This window comes from Uloborus diversus, unplaced genomic scaffold, assembly GCF_026930045.1.
Source record: "Uloborus diversus isolate 005 unplaced genomic scaffold, Udiv.v.3.1 scaffold_251, whole genome shotgun sequence".
Lineage (NCBI taxonomy): Eukaryota > Metazoa > Arthropoda > Arachnida > Araneae > Uloboridae > Uloborus > Uloborus diversus.
Window position 1 is genome coordinate 170,934 of NW_026558408.1, and position 18,658 is coordinate 189,591.

Sequence of the window (18,658 nt, forward strand, 5' to 3'; positions counted from 1 at the left end):
GATTATAGCGCCACACATCGGCAAAATGACTAACTATTCATTACCCGAAGAGAGACAGAGAGAGAGAGGCGTAATAAACTAAAAGCAATTTGGTAATTGTGTAAGTATTCTTACAATATTCCAGCAATTGTAAAATATTTTTGAAATAGTTAATTCTCTCTTGATGTGGAATCCTTTCTTGAAGTTTATACAATTTTCACACACACAAGCATGGCAATTTCATTTTAACTCATAATTTGTGTGATCCAGTATGTCAATAAAAAAACCCAATAAAAATTCTTTTGAGTAAACGAAACTTTTTATGCAAAAATTGTATCTTATTTGTCAATTATATGTAAGCTAATAAATTCAATTTTGTGGTATTTAACAAATCAAGGAGCTAATTACAAATTTTTAACTTAATAATACCCTTTCTTTACATCATTGATGATTATTTGGGTGCAGTTAATCATTTTTTCTTTTATTTGTTTTCTAAACTTCTTGTTACTAAAGCAACATAACCTATATAATTCACGCTTCCCATTTTCTGAAAATCTGATATAAATGGCTTAAACTGCAGTAGCAATAAGGTAATTTAGTAATGTTGATCAACCTATATTGAGTTGCATAAGAATGCGGAAACAAAACAATTGTTCAAAGGATTCAATAGGAATTTATTTGTTCTTCACATTGAATGATGAATAGATGAACCAATAGTATATGCATAGTAAAACCAATGTATATACCAACGCTGTTTTTTTTTTCGTTCAAATGGTTCAATAAGAGGTGCCAAAATCAGCGAACCGAAACAGAATGCACTTTTTTCTAAATTGGTATGTAAGTTTTATCAACAGCTTACACAGAAACAAATAATCATAACAGCTTACACAGAAAATAATAATCATAATCAGGCTCAGTATACCTGAATTTATAAATACATCCATCTAGAGCTGAAAATTTATAATTTTAGTTAGTCGCCAGTGACCAGTGGACACTTTTAATTTTGTAGACACTTTATCCGGGTTTATTCTTTTGTAAATACTTAAAAGCACAGTACTAAAAGGTGAGCTATGGAATAAAATACAGGCAAATGAGAATTAATAACTTCATTAATTTGCATTTTTGCCCCCAAGGTGAATTACAACCTTTAGTTCGTGCCCGTCAGTTAGCGTTAGTTAGTTTTTCAGAGTAAAACGAATAATGGCTTTTTTCTGTTAGTGGCGGGGAATGCATAAACAGGACTTAAAATATTGTTTGTGTCACAAACTAAGGGCGATAAAATAGAAATGGCTGGAACAAAAAATGAATAAAGTAATAATCATCTGTGACCCGTTCGGTTTTCGACATTCGACAATCGGTAGAAGATTTTATTTGGTGAACGAAGTTAGACAGCTTGTGAGTTTCTCAATTCTACTCAAATTTAATTTGCATGTTGAGAATTTAAAGAAAAATTATGCTTATCGAAATAGAGATTGTGTTCTGTACGAATTAGCTTTCTTTGGGCACATGTTTTCTGCACCTTATTTGAATTAATTTTTGAATACATATTAAACAAGTCAAAACCAAAGCACGAATGGTGACTTTCCTCTACTAATAATAAAGATGAAAGTCTCTCTGTCTGGATGTCTGGACATCCGGAGGATGTCTGGATGTCTGGATCTCTGTGACGCGCATAGCGCCTAGACCGTTCGGCCGATTTTCATGAAATTTGGCACAAAGTTAGTTTGTAGCATGGGGTGTGCACCACGCAACGATTTTTCGAAAATTCGATGTGGTTCTTTTTCTATTCCAATTTTAAGAAAAAAATTATCATAAGATGGACGAGCAAATTACGAAATTATCATAACGTGGAACTGTAACATGGGCACAAGCCAATTGGCGGGATACGAAATTATCATAACGTGGAACCGTAACATGGGTACAAGCCAATTGGCGAGAAAATTCACCATACATTTTTTGTTAATATACAGGCGAACCAAAAGACCTTTTAATTTTTCTCTTACGGGCAAAGCCATGCGGGTACCACTAGTATAGAATAAAGTAAATATTGAACTTTTGGCATATTAACGTACCTTTATATATATAGAACGTAACTTTACATTGTCTAATGCTAAGATTATAGAAACTGCGAAACGTCTTTGTACAAAAACCATAAATTACGATATTTTTCGTTCAAAAATCTCATTACGAACAAAAACTATTTGTTCATAAAGATTAGAGCTGTTATAGTTCAACTTCTGTTACAGTATAGCACATTCCGTAATGCTACCTCTGAAAATGAGTTATTTGCTGAATCAATTGTGATATACTATAACGGTTCTTGTTCAAATCAATCGGTTGTTCACGGATAAAAATTTGTAAAGCAGCGATCATAAAAGGTCATCTATTTTTAGGTGTTTATAATAAATTAAAAACGCTATTTTTTTTTCTGGATTATACATAACACATTTTTACATTGTTGAAACTAAACTCAAATGTGCCGCAGACCATTATATATATATATATATATATATATATATATATATATATATATATATATATATATATATATATATATATATATATATATATATATATATATATATATATATATATATATATATATATATATATATATATATATATATATATATATATATATATTTTGTAGTACTTAACGAAATAAATACGTGCAACAACACTTAAAAACAGATCTTTTATATACGTAGAGGTTAATATTTCTACTAGCTTCAATGTCAGGATTTTTGCAAAACATCATTTTTGTAGTTAAAAAGAGGAATTGATTGTAAATTTTGTTGAATAGGCAGGAAAAGATAAAACGAAATATAAGATTTAAAAAAATTAGCAGCAGTTTTGAGCATTGCAATGAAGTGACCATTGAAAAGCTAAAAAGAGAACATGTACTTGTTGTTGTGGTTGTCTTTTGTCAGCAAGAATGGCATTTTGGGGTGCGCTGCTTCATGTTTCCAATTGTGCTGTAATTTGGCGTGACTGTCTTCCACAGTACGCACATGCCATAAGGACCCGTTTGTGGAGTAGGCAAATATTCACACCATAACAACACACTCACGCAAAGAAAGCCAGGGGACAGAAAGGACACCCTTTCCTGAACACGGATTCGAACCCAGAACATCCCCATCCGCAGTCAAACTTCTCTGACCACAAGACAAGGTGGTCGACAAGTATTTGAAAGTGTAATGAATGAAAAGTTCGATTGGTTGAAAACCAGTCATTTCAGTAAATTATTTCTCAAAGGTGTTTTTCGTGCAAACGCCATACTTACTCTATGCATCATCAAGCTTTATAAGTAAAGTATCATTTTAAAAGTGTCCCCCCCCCCCGGGGAAGGAGAGAGTCCCCCCCCCCCTTCTTTTTAGCGATAAATAAACGGACAGCTCATATATGAAGTATCCTGTAAAAAAGTTAACCTTAAGAAGTGAATGGATTCGTTCGGTTAAATTAAAAATTTCCGCTTGGATTGACAGAAGGGAGAGCTGAGTAGCTTAGTTAGTAGAGCATTTAGCTTTACGTCGAATGGTCTCGTTGTAGAGTCTCAGTTCCAGTGGTCTCCATTTGTAGCTATTTTTTTCCAGTGGGGCTGGGTAAGAGGCTATTTGGCCATAACCAGACTAAGTTCGCTCTCCGACAAGGCATCAGTCTTTCATGTGCCACCATTAAAACGCTGATGCGTGACACAAGAAGTTTTTGTCGCCCAATTTCCACCAGGGGAAAGCACCTGGGCTCTCTTTTGATGCGAAATCGCAATAGTAATTTAACTTAGCCGAGGGAATTCTAAGCCAAACGAATACCCAAGGGATCTTTTACATGGCGCATAATCATACGACATTGGCGCTGATGATTTTCTGCATCTCGAAAATCTACCACCTGGCCACCTCAGGCAAACCAGAACTTGGGTCCAAGGCGTAGAAGACCAGCGCCTTACCGTCAAGCCACCAGCCAGCATTTGTAGCATTTTTAAGGTATGCATTTTGCGAATAAAGATCTTAGTTGTTAAAACTAATGCAGCCTTCATGAAGCATGCTGAAGTATACAGATTAGGCATTTTTGAGTCATCACAATGTAGTTCGATGAATTATTGAATACGGTAATTTTTTCAACAGGTGAGTATGTGGATTTTTACATTGGGTGTTTCTACATCTCCATCGCAGAACAACAGCAGGATATCTTAGTGTTATTCCTATGGTTAGATGTCTTAGTCTTGCGCTGAGGTGACGACATTCTATATTTACAGCAGGGCTATGAATTTCGAGCTCGAATGCTTCGCATGTGTCAGACAGTTTTACAACACTGAAAAAAAGAAAATGCTGACAAAAAAAAAAAAGATGTCATTTATCATAGCTGCAAAAAGATTTGTGAATACCGTTTAGACCTTATTAGTCTCTATTTAGTATCATGTGATGGGAAAAAAAGCTTGCATGAATTTCAATCAAGGCAAAATCAATTTTTTTGTGTATTCCATTTAGATCTTAATTACCATTTAGCACTTAGGAGACATAAAATTTATATGTAGTTAAAGATTTCGACAGTGTATATCACAGAACCTCATCAGCATTTGTAAAAAACAAACAATTACAATTACTGTTTCAGATATCGTTCAACTGTCCATGCATGAAAAAAGAACTAACCCCTTATATAATCATAATAAACTCTCTTACCCGTACTGTTTCTAAACATTAATTAAGAACTTCAAATGTATAAAATCTCTATACTCGGTTTGAAAGCATTTAATTCAGTGTTATTTGACTCAATAGTTTACTGTATTTGATAAATGTTGAATCACTCCGTCCCAGATATCGTGTACATAGCGCGATAAGTAGATCTCAGTATGAACTAGACATGAATTGACGTGTGAAAGTATATATATATATATATATATATATATATATAATATATATATTATATATATATATATATATATATATATATATATATATATATATATATATAATTATATATATATATTATATATATATATATATATATATATATATATATATATATATATATATATAGTAACAGCAAACTGACCGTTAAGATCAGGGGCGGGCACAGAAATTTTGGGGCCCTTCACAATTGACTTTTCCGGGCCGCCCTCCTAATTGTTTTACCCCCTATATTTCACCCATAGTTTTAAAAATATTGGGCCCCCTTCAGGATCGGGTCCGGGACAACAGCTGTCCTTTCTCCCCGTGCACGCCCCCTCGTTAAGATTGAGAAGTTTCTCTGAAAATACATGATCACACCGGTTGTACTGCGAACTCGCTATTTTGTAGGTAACTTGCTTAGGCATTGCACGAAAGAGGCATTCTAAGAACTAAATGTAAAAAATAAAAAACTGTTTAAAAAAAAACAAAAAAAAACAAGGATTATTTCTAGAAAAAAAAAACAAATTTACATTTAACAAAAACCAAAAACAACCCAATTTCACAATTACGTCTAAACTCAATTAAATTATTGTAACAACTTGTATGTGTTAAAGTTATAAGAAACATAAAACGTATCTCTCATGAATCAAGTGTTTTTCTGAATAATAATTTTCATTGTAAAAAGCCAAAGGTTTGTTTTTTTACGCCATCTTGAAAATCTTACCCAAGATATTGACATAAATAGTCCCTTGAAATTATGCTCCCGACGCTGTTGCCTGCTTCACAAGTGTAATAGCTGCTGTCTTCAGGTTTTGCATTTAAAAGCAGTAAATTGCTTGCTCCAGGCGTTTGCACTTGATGCTCAACAGAAGTCAGTACTTCAACTCCAGCATCTAAAAACATTTTTTTCTCGTTTTTTCAAATGTACTATTTCACGTATAAGTACAAAATAATTTATTCCATTTTCAACTTAAATCAATTTTAACTTAAATCAATCTTTAATTTTTATCCAAAATATAAGCATGCATTTTTTTACAAGTACAATTGAACTCTCTTAATACGATCACGTTTAATACAAAATCACGGCTTAAAACGAACATTTTGCTCGTTAAGTTTGGTTTTCTATCTAATTACATTAAAAATTTCAAGTATAATGCGTACAGTAAATTGGAAGTCATTTTCTTTTCTAGAAAATTCATTATTTTTTATGTAATAGAAGTAGAAGTCCTATTGTGTACGAAAAGAAAATGTTAAATATTTTGCATAGAAAATAAAGCCCGTATATTTGTTTACCTGTGGACATTTCAATTTACTCGGAGATCAAAATGTTCATCTTCCATTGTGGATTACAACCTATTCTGCAATTGTCGATTCTCATCTTTTGCTCAATATTTTCCGAAAACATTAATTTATAAGAAATAAGTGATTTTTTTCTGAATGTACTAATAGTTAGATTACAATGTGTTCTTAGTTGTGATATTTTTCAAACATAAGTAAGCATTTCGTTTTTTTTTTTTTTTCACAGTATCATTCATTCACGGTTGTTACGAATAACGGCTATTACGAAACTAATTCGTGGATTTTTGACTTTTCGTATGAATCGAGTTCAACTGCAGTTAAAGATATTCAAAACAAGCTGATTATTCTCATAGTTTGAAAATATTGTAACATCTTGAGTTTGCAAGTAAATTTTAGCAGTATTAGAAACTAAACCATTTTCAGTTAATCTTTATTTCGCTTCAAAAAAAAAAAAATCGCCATGGAAAACATGAAAATGGAACATGCTGTAGTAGTGAGGGAAAAATTAGCCCGATCGAAAAACAATAGATAATTCGTAGTTGCAACGAGCAAAATTTATTTGAAAAGGAAGTTCAAAAGCATTTTAAGACGTGACTCAAACATATACAGAAAAGAAGTAATATGTATGTAAGGTACTGTGTGAAAGCGCATGATTGTGCAAAATATCCGGAATATTCCTAGAAAATAATTGGGCATCTAGTGTTCCTAACTTCTGCCCATAACAGGCAAGGAAACAGGAAATTCACCCGTTAAAAGTCGGTGACCTTCCACAAAGGAACCTCGAATTCTCCTAAAGAATTCAGAAACCTTTACTACAAATGCCATTTACGTTTAAAATTACGTCTGGAATAAATCAGGAGCTTTCCTCAAAGCATTTCGCCCTCGTTTCAGTCACTGTCACTCCTGAATGGCTTTAACTGAGCTGAAGGAGAAACACTTAATAAAGAAGCTTGATACATCTTAAAACTGGTGGCTAAAAATATTATTCACAAAAGTGAGAGTCATTATATCCAATGCAGTGATTTAAGAAAATTTTCAAACGTACACTTGTATTTCTTAACAGGTGGAAACCTGTGAAATCCCGGAACGTTGCCCGGAAATTATCAGTGACGTTTCGCAATTGTCTTTCAGTTAGTGTGTATTTTGGTTAGATAGATAATGTTTTCTTACTGTAAAGAAAATAACAGAAAAATCGTTTGTTTGTAAGGTTGGAGAAAACTGAAAACTTTATGAAAAAGAACTTTATTAAAAAAATCCTTTCGAATTTTCAAAATTAATTTGAATTCTGAAATTTTGAATTCAAATTATGTTTTTCGCAATCACGAGTTGCGACAACACCCTCCTCATTGGTTACTACCCCACTCGCTTGTTTCTTGAAACGGTTCCTGTCCCTCCTCTTGGGCGGTTACGTGTGCATAGTTGTGTATGTGTAGGCTTGTGTGTGTGCGTAGACCTGTGTGTGTACGTAGACCTGTGTGTATGCACGTTGGCGTGTGTGTATGTGTGTAAAGGCGCGAGTGTGAGTGTGTATGAGCGTGCGTGTGTGTAGGACATGGGCGCCACCTCGCACCAACCAGTAGCAGCGGCTACCGGGAGTAGTCGCGCCTGCACAAGACGATGGGACTGAAAAAGGAATCAAACATCAAGGACGGTCAAATGAAAACAATTAGCAATCGTGCTGGCTCAAAAAAAAAAAATGCAATCATCTAAATAGTTTAAATGATAGAAGTTTCAGTTTTAGCGATTGATGAAATTTAATAACCTGTTTTTTTCTTCCAAATCACTTGAGGCGAAGGTAAACCGTTTGCTTTGCACAATATTGAAGCATTTTCACCAGCTTTCAAGTCTTGATCATGGATCTTGTTAGTCCAACTGCTTGGCTCTAAAACAATGTTTAGGCAATAAATTAAATAATTTAGCTGCTGAAAAAAGAAAACAGCGTTGACGAGGACTTTCGAAACTAGCCATGAAATTAACTATAATATAAAACAGGGGTTCCCAACCTGGATGCTGCGAAGTGTCCATGGATTTATTATATAATATTTATTATAAGATTTATTATACAATAGATAGATTTCGATACCGTGAGAAAATCCTAGTTCTTCAAAAGGTGTTCAAAGGCGGAATAGATTGGGAACCCCTAATATAAACAGATATCAGCAACGCTAATTAAGCACACAATTTTCAAATAATTGACTGCACTTGTTTTGGGGTTACAAGGAACCCAATTTTCAATTTGTTAAGATTTTGTGACAGTTGATTTTTAAATAATTTGTCCTTTCACTGAAACAAATATGGCATTAATGTTCTCAAAACGTTTCATTTAAAGGAAAAAAAAGTCATACTTCGATATAGTATATCATTTGTAGTACAATAGTTATAGAATACGCGATTAGATTTTTAAAGGTGCCTTAGTTAGAAAATTAGTTCAAGTGGATTAAGCTCCTCTATTTCATTTTTGTCGGTACTTTTTTGCATATTAAACAGAACTTTGGGCTAATCGTGCAGAGGTGAAAAACTTAAAAAAATATAGAGCTAATGCTCTTTTTTGTTAGAAATGTGCTCGCTAGACGCACATACATAGAATTACTTATGAAGACCTCAGTGCAAAGGGAAGACAGCTTACTTTTTGTCGGTTGTTTTTCACATCAAATATATGAAAAACAATATTATCTTTCGTTCTATGCAAAACTGAGACTTTTCCAATACATAATAATTAATACACAAAGATTGAAGTTGCATTTTGTTAAAACGTCATTGCAATTGGATTTGTAGAGCCAAATTCCACATAATACAAAATATAAGAACATTATCTTTAGAATTGTATTACTATTTTTTTTAATTTATTCCTTTTGTTTTGTTCTATTTATTTGTTTATTTTTATTGATGTTTAATTAATTAATTTATTTTTATTTACTTTTGTTTTTAATTATGTTAAAATTTTTATTTTTACTTTAGATTTATTTATTTATTTATTTATTTGTGAATCCTCAAAGTTTTTCAAGTATGAAGTTGTTTTTTCTTGCACCAAATCTTCACCTATCGTACACGAGTAATGGGTAAATGTAAGAGTTTTCGAACCTTTCTTACAAGCATATAACGGTTGTGCATGCAAAGTATTTCAAAATCAGCGCCTACCTTTCACATCTAAATAAGCAGTATACGAATCACTACCAGAAGATGTTCTTAAAAAACAGGTGTAATTTCCACTAGACGAAGCGTCTACGGATTCCATGACCAGTACTGAAACATCAACTAGTGTTCTTATTGTTATTTGGCCTCCCGAAGAAAGTTCTTTGCCGTTCTTCAGCCACCGAAAATCTAGAGGAGGTGCCCCTGATATGGCTGTACATGCTGCACTAGCTTTCTGACCAACAATAACGTCATTTGGAAAACTAAAAGCTTGGATTTTTGGATATTCTGCAAGAAATATACATTTTTGTTAATTCTCAAAAAAAAAAAAAAAAAAATTCACACTGGTACAGCATGCGTTGAGCTGCATGTAATAACATTCAATTTTTGTCTGTAGCAGCTAGCTTAATCTAAAACTTTTAATATTTTATTTAATAATAAAAGCTGTTATTTTTAAATACATTACTTGACAATTCGTAAAATCCATATAAAACTGCTGCTCTGCAAATCCATTCATAAAATTCATGTTTCAGTTTAAACCTTTGCAATATCAATATCATTTTTTAAAATTTTACTTTTAATTATCCATTGAAACACAAAACAAAATTAATATAGAAGTACCCATAAAATAACGTAATTTACTGGAAAAGATTATTAGATGGGACTAAAAATCATCTGATGCTGGAGCAAAGTATCCGTCAATAGAGCATGATACAGAATATATTAGTGAGTAATTATATTAATGACAAACTGATAAGTTTATTTTTGTGATAATTACACAGAAATAACGATAGCAACCAAACCGGAATGGTTGTGTTTTAAAGCTTCTAGACTAAATTTATGAAACGTTCCTTATTTAAATAAATTCTTAAATTAATAAAATCAATTCCCTACTCATTTCTGAAACACTACGTTTATTTCGGGGTATAACTTTGTAACGATCACGATTTTTAAAAAAATAGCACGAACCAAAATATATATATATATAACTACAACAATAATAATAACAATAATAATGGTACATTTGCATTATTTCATTTTTTTGATGGCTACTATCAGTATTAACGACAAATCAGCAATAAATGATTAAAGTTTTTTTTCAGTACTTAAATTTTTAAGGTACATTTATCAAGCACCTTAGATAGGTAATTTTTCAACTTAGACATCGCAAAATAAACAAATATGAACTAAAAATATAGTTAACTAATTCTAGTGACTATGGATTCATTGCTATATTTTAGTTTGCTTTAAAGCTGGTTAAACTCAAAATTAACTCCTATTGGTGTAAAAATCATCTTCCGTCACTATTCGACCATAAATTACTTCAAATTTTTAGTACATTTATTAATTCTAAAAATCATTTCCATTGTTATACAAACGTTTTATGGATGAGTTATCATTTCAAATCTTACAGCGAATTCTTCTCCGAAATGTGCAAATACCAAATGTAGTTTTATTTTGTTAAGTTTTCCAAGAAATACAAGTTCAATATCAGCTGGAATCTTTCTATAAGTTTCGATTGAAACAAAATAAACAGTGCTAAGAGCTAAACTTGAAACTTATGTGGAAATTAAAAACAATATCAAGCGGAAAGAGGTCGGTGTTAAGTGTAAGATCGGAAATTGCTTTGCTTTAAAATCTATTTTAAAAGAGTTAGTTAAAAAAATTACTGACCAAAACTAAACAAAATCATTATATTACTTTATTTATTGGATGTAAGCAATTGTACTCACCCTTTATCCCTAACGCCATGGATGCTATGGCAGACAGGAACTGAAAATAGATGATACTTTTCTTCATGCTGACAGCTTTTTATCTTTATCTACGATCTTAAAAGAGAACTAACATGGGTTAGCAAATATTATACTTATAGTTTTCGCTCTCAAGATGTAAGCTTCGGGAACGCGTTCGACGTATACGAATGATAAACCATCAAACTGCAAAATTACACTGCAGTGCCACGTGTAGAGAAAAACAGGAACTAATCGGTGATTTAGCATTTCTCTCTTTTCGTTGGTTCGACTTTTTCAATCTATAAGTAATTTAAAAAATAACTTGCATCAAAAAAATAAATTTTTGTTTCCCTTTTTTTTTTTCAAAACGTAGCAAATTTAAATTTGAAAAACAGTTTTACATTAACTGTCTACGTCTTTAAACTACAGTGGAACTTAGCCGATCTGGATAGATTAAGACCAAATTAAATCTGCATATTATTATAAATAGAAATCCACAAGAAAACATTTAAAAGCAGTACCGCTTTACATTTCCATAGGAAATTTCCAGTCGTGGTAAGGAAATGCAAAACACATTACGAAACCGTTTACTTTACCAAAGGTAAAAGAAAATATGTATCCATTTTCTTGCGGTGCGTGAAAACAAGCGACAGTAAGCATTACGAAACAACAATAGGTAAATAGATCTGATCAAAAAATTCTTCATTTTATATTTAAAAAAAACTCGAAATTAAAAACGCATCCACACTTTTCCCCCCTACACATTTAAAAAAAATAAAAATCTTTTTAAAGAAATCAGCTCCGATTATCCGTAAATCTCAAAGAACGAAATTCATGCTGATTAGTATCCAACGTAGCACTTAAAATTTTTAATTTGTGCATGAATATCTACTACAGAAAGCATTCTGCAACTTAGCTCAAAATATTATTAATATTTCTTTTCTTTTAACTGTATTTGTGTAGTTTTCACTAAAAACGTAAGGAAGGGATATGTAATGATAAGTAGTGAGACAAAAAATCGGTACGCTTGAAACTTTTTGAGATTTATTTTCGATTAATAAAAATGACACGTGAAAATTTGTTGAGCAAATAGTTATGGATCTTATATCTGCTGAATATTGTGTGCGGCTGATCTTTCGTCTGTCACATCTCATATCCGTCGACAGATCAACACATAGATATCACTTAGTAGCTTAATAATATGTGCTACAGCTCTTATTAACATTCTCAAAGAACTGGAGACTGATAAGAATGTGATATGGCATTACAAAGGAGCAAATAAAGTACCAGAAAACAATACTGGCATTTTAAGCCCCAAATGTAAAATTCAAAAATAAGATTGATATTTGCAGTACGTAACATACCATTGGTTTAAATAGTTATTTATCTGTATCTGGAAGAAATTACATGTTATTTAACGCATTCGTGTTTAAAAAAAAAAACTCTTATGATAAAAGATATAATATCATAAGCAGAACAAGAACTGTGCGTACTTAAATAAAAATAAAAATAACATAAATGCATTGTTAATTTCGACTATTGTGATTGAAAAGACAAAATAAAGTGCATGAAAGACTACGTAAGGTGTCGTATTTACAGAAAAAATCAATGTATTACGATGAGTAAATTTTTACGCCTTTAACTTTTGTTTAAAATACCCAAACCATAAAAGATGAAGAGAAAAAACATTAATTAGGTTTAAAGATATGTTTATTACACTGCATTACAACGTCACAAAGAAACATACAGTTCGTGAAAGAAAATAACCAACGTTTAGTAGCACAAAATTAGGATTACTGCAGGCACGTGTTTTGATGTTTCAAGGAACCTTTTATTTAAAGCAAAATAGTGAGCTTTTGATTGTAAAAACATCTTCATATCTCAAGGTTCAATATTTTGCATGGAAAGGCTTCCTTGAAACCTTGAAAGCGGGTCTCTTAGGTCTTATTTGGGGTTTGGACGGTATGAATTTTTTAACGGAACGCCTGAAAGTGATAATTGTTGTAGGGTGAATAAATGATGAGCCAAAGCCGTCTTTCTTTTAAAAGATTGGGAATTGGGCTCTTATTTATCGAGAGAGGCTGTAATTTAAATCGCAGGTCAAACAGTAATCTGTAATTTAATCTTAAAAAACGTTGGTTATTTTCGTTTACTACTCTGAACAAAGGTATTTACTTATTTATTTCATATAGCACGTGTTTAAAAAACAAGTAGAACGACAGCATAAAAATAGCTCGCAAAAATTTAATGATTATTGATTTGCATATGGAAAAATACTTTCGATAATACTTTTAATCATAAAAAATATAAATAAATTAAGAAGATTTCCATTTCATATCGATGGTTTATGATTCAAAAATATTTTGCGACTTACAAGGAAAAATGACAGAGTTGACTCATACGTAATTACAATAATATGCGACTAAAAAATTTATCTTTTTCTTTCTTTCTTTCAATTATCAGAAAGAAAAAAAGTAAAATTGAAAAAATACTTTAGATACTTCATTTAAACTATTTTGATAGCGAAAGTGGAAACGAACTTTAAAATACTTTACCGGTTTAAGTGAGCACAAATTAGCGGTTGTAGTTAAAATGAGATCTTTTCAACCTTATGGCATCCGGACAAAAAATATAATGGTGTTGCGTAGCAATCCTTAAAAAATACACGCAGCAAATATTAATAGTAATAAATCAGCGGAACATATAACACTATTTATCTAATGTCTTATGAGAGAAAATATCACCTAGAAAGAAATACAAAAATGCCAATAACACTGCATAACCTTAGTTTGGAATGCAAACGATACACAAAAAAACATATGCTTCAAATAATCAACACAGTAAGTTTAAACTTATGCCGAGTAAACCTGCCATAAATTTCGGTTTCCGGCAATAAAAGTCTTGCTAAATACAAATACCAAATTGACGTGTTCGAAAAAAGTTTTTAGCAACGGAAACATATTAAAATAAAATTACTTTTTAACTAATATTCCGACGATTAAAATTTGCATTTGAGATTTATTTATTGAATCTAATCGATTTCAAATACATGGTTAAACAAACAAATATGTCAAACATTACACATTACAATACAAGAACTAATAACATGCTAAACATTTTAAACAGACCCAACACTGACTGTCGTATTTTTCATTAAGATGAACCTCTTATGTCAAAACAGTTGTAAAATTTGAATAAATCTAAATTTTTCCTGGGTAACATAGAAAAGAAAGATCAAAACTACTATGTTTTGCAAGTCGTAAAAAGCAGAAAGAGGAGGTAAAAAAATAAACAATAGAAAATGGCAAGACACAAAAATTCTAAACCATTGAGTTATACCCGGTAGTCTACCGACATAGCTTCGACAAACTTCTAAGAACACTCTCGATCAAGTCACCTTTAAAAAATTAAAGTCGGTTCATCCGTTTTGGAGCTACAATGCTACAGACGAACACACACACATACACACACACACACATACACAATTGAAACTTATAGCGCCTTCTTTTCTGTTTCGGGTTTTAAAAATTAATGAACCAAAGTTTGCTACAAAATGTGTGTACAAAATACATGAAATTTCTACGAAATGAATCGCTATAGCCACAATGAACCTATTTACATCGATCAAAAAGACAAATCACAGACTAAGAAAATTCCCTACTGCTTAGGGGGAAAAGCGGATCATTGCATCCAGAATTTCGAATCTGCTTCTTACTTGGAGGACAGCGGGATTGTTCAATATACTGTGAACAGGTGTTATTGGAAACATTTCAGCTAGTTCATTGCATGTCCTTTATACGTATTAAGCCATGAAATACGATGATTCGAAGTGTAATAAACTGGTTCGTTCTGGAATAAATTTTTTTATCAATATTACAATCAGTTTGAAGTAACTAAGGAAACATTAGATTCAGAGAAACACATTATATGAAGGACTTTAGTGAAAATGTCTCATACTTCGAATATTTTATCGCACAAATGTCATTGTGGAATATGCTTCACATAATTGTATATGCGAAAATTTCTACTAGTGTAGAAATTTCTAAGTTGAGAAGTAAAATCTGGATGTAAATGCTAAAAGATCAGATGAATATCATTTCATTTAAGTCGTGTAATTTCAGTTTGAAAATGAACAACCGTTTGGTCTTCATATTTTTCAAAACACCAGCAGCACCAATGAGATCAGTTTCGAGAAACAAACGGAAAAAGATGATTTTTGCATTTTACCTAGCGAAATTAGTATTGTAAGAATCAAAACCATTGTACACCACTCAATCTTTACTTTTTTTTAAGTTTATTTATTTATTTTATATAAGTTTACTCACCAGATACTTGAATTGAAATTACTTTCTTCAGGTCTTGTCCAACAGTGTTGACTGCTAAACATTGATACAGTCCTTCATCGGACTTAGTCACTCGAGCTATAATAAGACTTCCATTAGCTGGTAAAAGAATTCTATCGTTGGGATCAATCGATACAAATCCTTCTTTGCCTGAGCCTGAAAATCAAATATATAAACTTGATAAATGCTTTAAAGTTCCTTCATAAAAAAAAGAAAAAAAAAACTTACGACACTAATAGAAATAACTCATGCAACGAGATTGAAAAAAAAGCTACCTATAAATAAAAAAAATCTAACCTATATATTTCTTTAAAAAAATGAAAACAAAACGAATGAGAGATATTTTATTATAAAAAATGCCTAAAATACAGTGGAATTCGCTTCGTTTTACCACTGATTAATCGAACCAGCCGCTTATTCAGACCAAATCTTAGCGAACCAACACAAATCCCATTACACAATCCTAATATTATTCGCTCATTGGGACCAAAAATCCGTTTAATCGGATCAAGGAACATGAGCACAAATTGGAAAAAACATAATAAAAAATCGACCCTTTGAAGCGAGTTTCAAGTGGGTCAACGAACTTAATAGTTAGTGCAATAAAAATTAATAATGGTTCCTTGTAACTTTCAATTAAACCCTGCAATATTTACAGGAAAAAAAATGGTTAACGAAACGTCTATTTCATGTCTGCACTGTTGCAGCAGAAATCAAAATTTCAGTGAACTTTCAAATTTCTTCAATTTGTACCAAATACGTAATTTACATTTCATTGGAAATTTTTAATGACCGATTGTACTTTTTAACACTTATATTTTCCCTCTCATATGTTTAGTTACTTCTGGTTGTTGTATGGAACCGATACTGAGTGGAAAGAATAACTAAAACCGTATCAGTCTGGGACGAGTGTAATAAATTATTTTCAAATAAAAAACGAACCGACTTCAAAAACCAAAGGGGAACTAAAAAGTAAAAAATAGTTGGTCATACTTGCATACAATTTCCTACCCAAACGTATAAATCAAATTTATTTTACAATTCCAGTACAAAAATCATCTAAACTAATCATCCAATTATAAAAAAAACACTGATTTTAATTACTTTTTATAATTGGTTGTTTAGTTTAGTTGATTTTTGGAATTGCAAAAAAAAATTTTTTGATTTATACGTTTGGGTAGGGAATCGTATGCAATTATGACCAATTAATTTTTTACTTTTAATTCCTTATTGTTTTTTGAAGTCGGTTCTCTTTTTATTTGAAAATAATTTTTTTTTTGCTTTTTAGTGGCGTAAATATAAAATAAGTACGTAGGGTAGAGTATGTGGTACACTCCTTACGTACATCTCGAGTGAGGAAGCGTCGAGCACAGGAGTCTGAAAACAGCTAAGATGACAGCGTTTCGGAGACTTCCGAAGACTGTGAAGAAAGGCTTTTTCAAATGCTAAATAATTTACAAAGAAAATTGTCTTTGTCATCAGTTTCACTTTATCAAACTATGCTTTGCGAAAAAAATTCACGAGTCACTAAACAAACAACAGAAATCGCTTTAACTTTGCCCATAGAGTTTGAAGAGTTTTCTTGATTTTTCAAGGATCCCATAATCAGATACTGACCTGATAACCATGGGATCACCTGTGAAGTATATACCTTGTTCAGTATGTTACCGCCCTATAACCAGGGCTAAATAGCGACCCTTTATACTAAGAGATGCGACACAGGCTGAAATAGCGTTTCTGCGCATACTTCCGAGTCGAAAAAACCGTCCAACTCGAATTGGCGAGGGCGTCCGCGCCTGGCGCGTTATCGCTTGTTTGGCGCAGAGCAGCCAGTTTCATGCGGTCAAGAATGAATATTCCACGCTTAATTTTGCCGTTTATGTATCATATCGTATTTTTTTTTTTTTTTCAAGGATTGATATATTTGGGACAAGTGGTATTTCACAATATTGCTCTTTAGTCCTTCGAAATAAATCTTCGGCTGGGCCGGATTTACCTATAAGCTAAACAAGCTATAGCTTAGCCCCCCCCCCCCCCGTTTTGTTGGGGCCCCTTACTCCCGACAAATTGCATGATTCGTTCCTTAAAAAAATTGAAAGGTACTTGAAAAGCCAGTAACCTAAGGCATTTAATTACAATAAACAAGCAATCTGCTCAATAAATTTAGTTAAGAGAGTAGTTAAATCTAAAACAGCTGAATTTTGATTTTTTTTTCTTTTTTTGCCATACATTTTGCTTTGATACAGACTAATGAATGAAATATATTTTAAACACTACGCAAATCAAATCTTGTTAAAGGTTTAAAAAAATTTTAATAATAATATTGAGGCAAACCTAACACGGCAGCGCTGCGTATCCTTCACAATATTGCGAGGTTATGTTTACCACCCCAACACATTTAACACATTAAAAATTCATTAATATCTATTTATGATATTTTAAATAAATTTCAGTGATGAATTAAGTTTCAACTACTTAAGTTTCAACTTGTTTTTTACAAGATCATTTTGAATTCAAGCACATTAGCTTTTAATATCGTATGAGGAAGAAATCCGTAGAACTGAATTACGACGAAAATCGTTTCTTCGCTCAATTAAAATTTCATTATGAAAAAGAATAATTGAGTGCATTATTTGTGCAAGTCATTTCAAAATACTTCTACTTAAAAAAAAAATCTTTATTTTTTTTAATTTTTTTTACAAATTTTTATTTAATAAAAAATTATTATAGGATTTTAATTGGTGATAAAACTAATTATGGCAGTGATAATACTAAAAGTTTAAAATGCGCTGACGAAAACGATGTGCTTCCATCGGGAATCGAACCGACGCCCTCCCTACCTCTAAGCGCGTCCCTTATCCACCATGCTACATGGCCTCGAGAACTGAGAAACTAAGTAATGTTCATATAGGATACTGCACATCGTGTTTCCAAAAACAAATATCGAAATTATCAGATATCATGATAATTTTAAAATAAACGTCGGATTTATATGTACTAATATAGCAGCAAACCCTGCGAAAAGAGGAGGAAATAAAAAGAACTAAAATGTTTTTAGAATGTAGAAGCCAATTGATTCAAAAGTTCACGCCATCAGATTTAAAAATTTAAAAAAAAAAAAAAGGCAAACGTACACTTGCTAATGGTTTTAAAGCAATAACTTTATTATATAAATCACGTAAAAGAGAACCCTTCAATTATCCAGCTTTGTTTGTTTGTAAATACAAACTTTTTAACATTGAATACAGTAACCTGATTGGCGCGTGTTTAAATCCCGAATGTCGCC

The 18,658-nt window shown here is 31.9% G+C and overlaps 1 protein-coding gene across 1 annotated transcript in view; it reads right to left on the reverse strand.

Moving 5' to 3' along the window:
- LOC129233205 (hemicentin-1-like) overlaps positions 1-18,658 on the reverse strand; it is a gene marked incomplete at its 5' end in the record, with an annotated part of 70,652 nt that overhangs the window by 46,873 nt on the left and 5,121 nt on the right. Inside the window, 4 exons of the mRNA XM_054867267.1 lie at positions 5,590-5,758; positions 7,927-8,046; positions 9,303-9,584; positions 15,355-15,528. Of these exons, the coding sequence (XP_054723242.1) occupies positions 5,590-5,758; positions 7,927-8,046; positions 9,303-9,584; positions 15,355-15,528 (745 nt within the window). The remainder of the gene's footprint in view (positions 1-5,589; positions 5,759-7,926; positions 8,047-9,302; positions 9,585-15,354; positions 15,529-18,658) is intronic.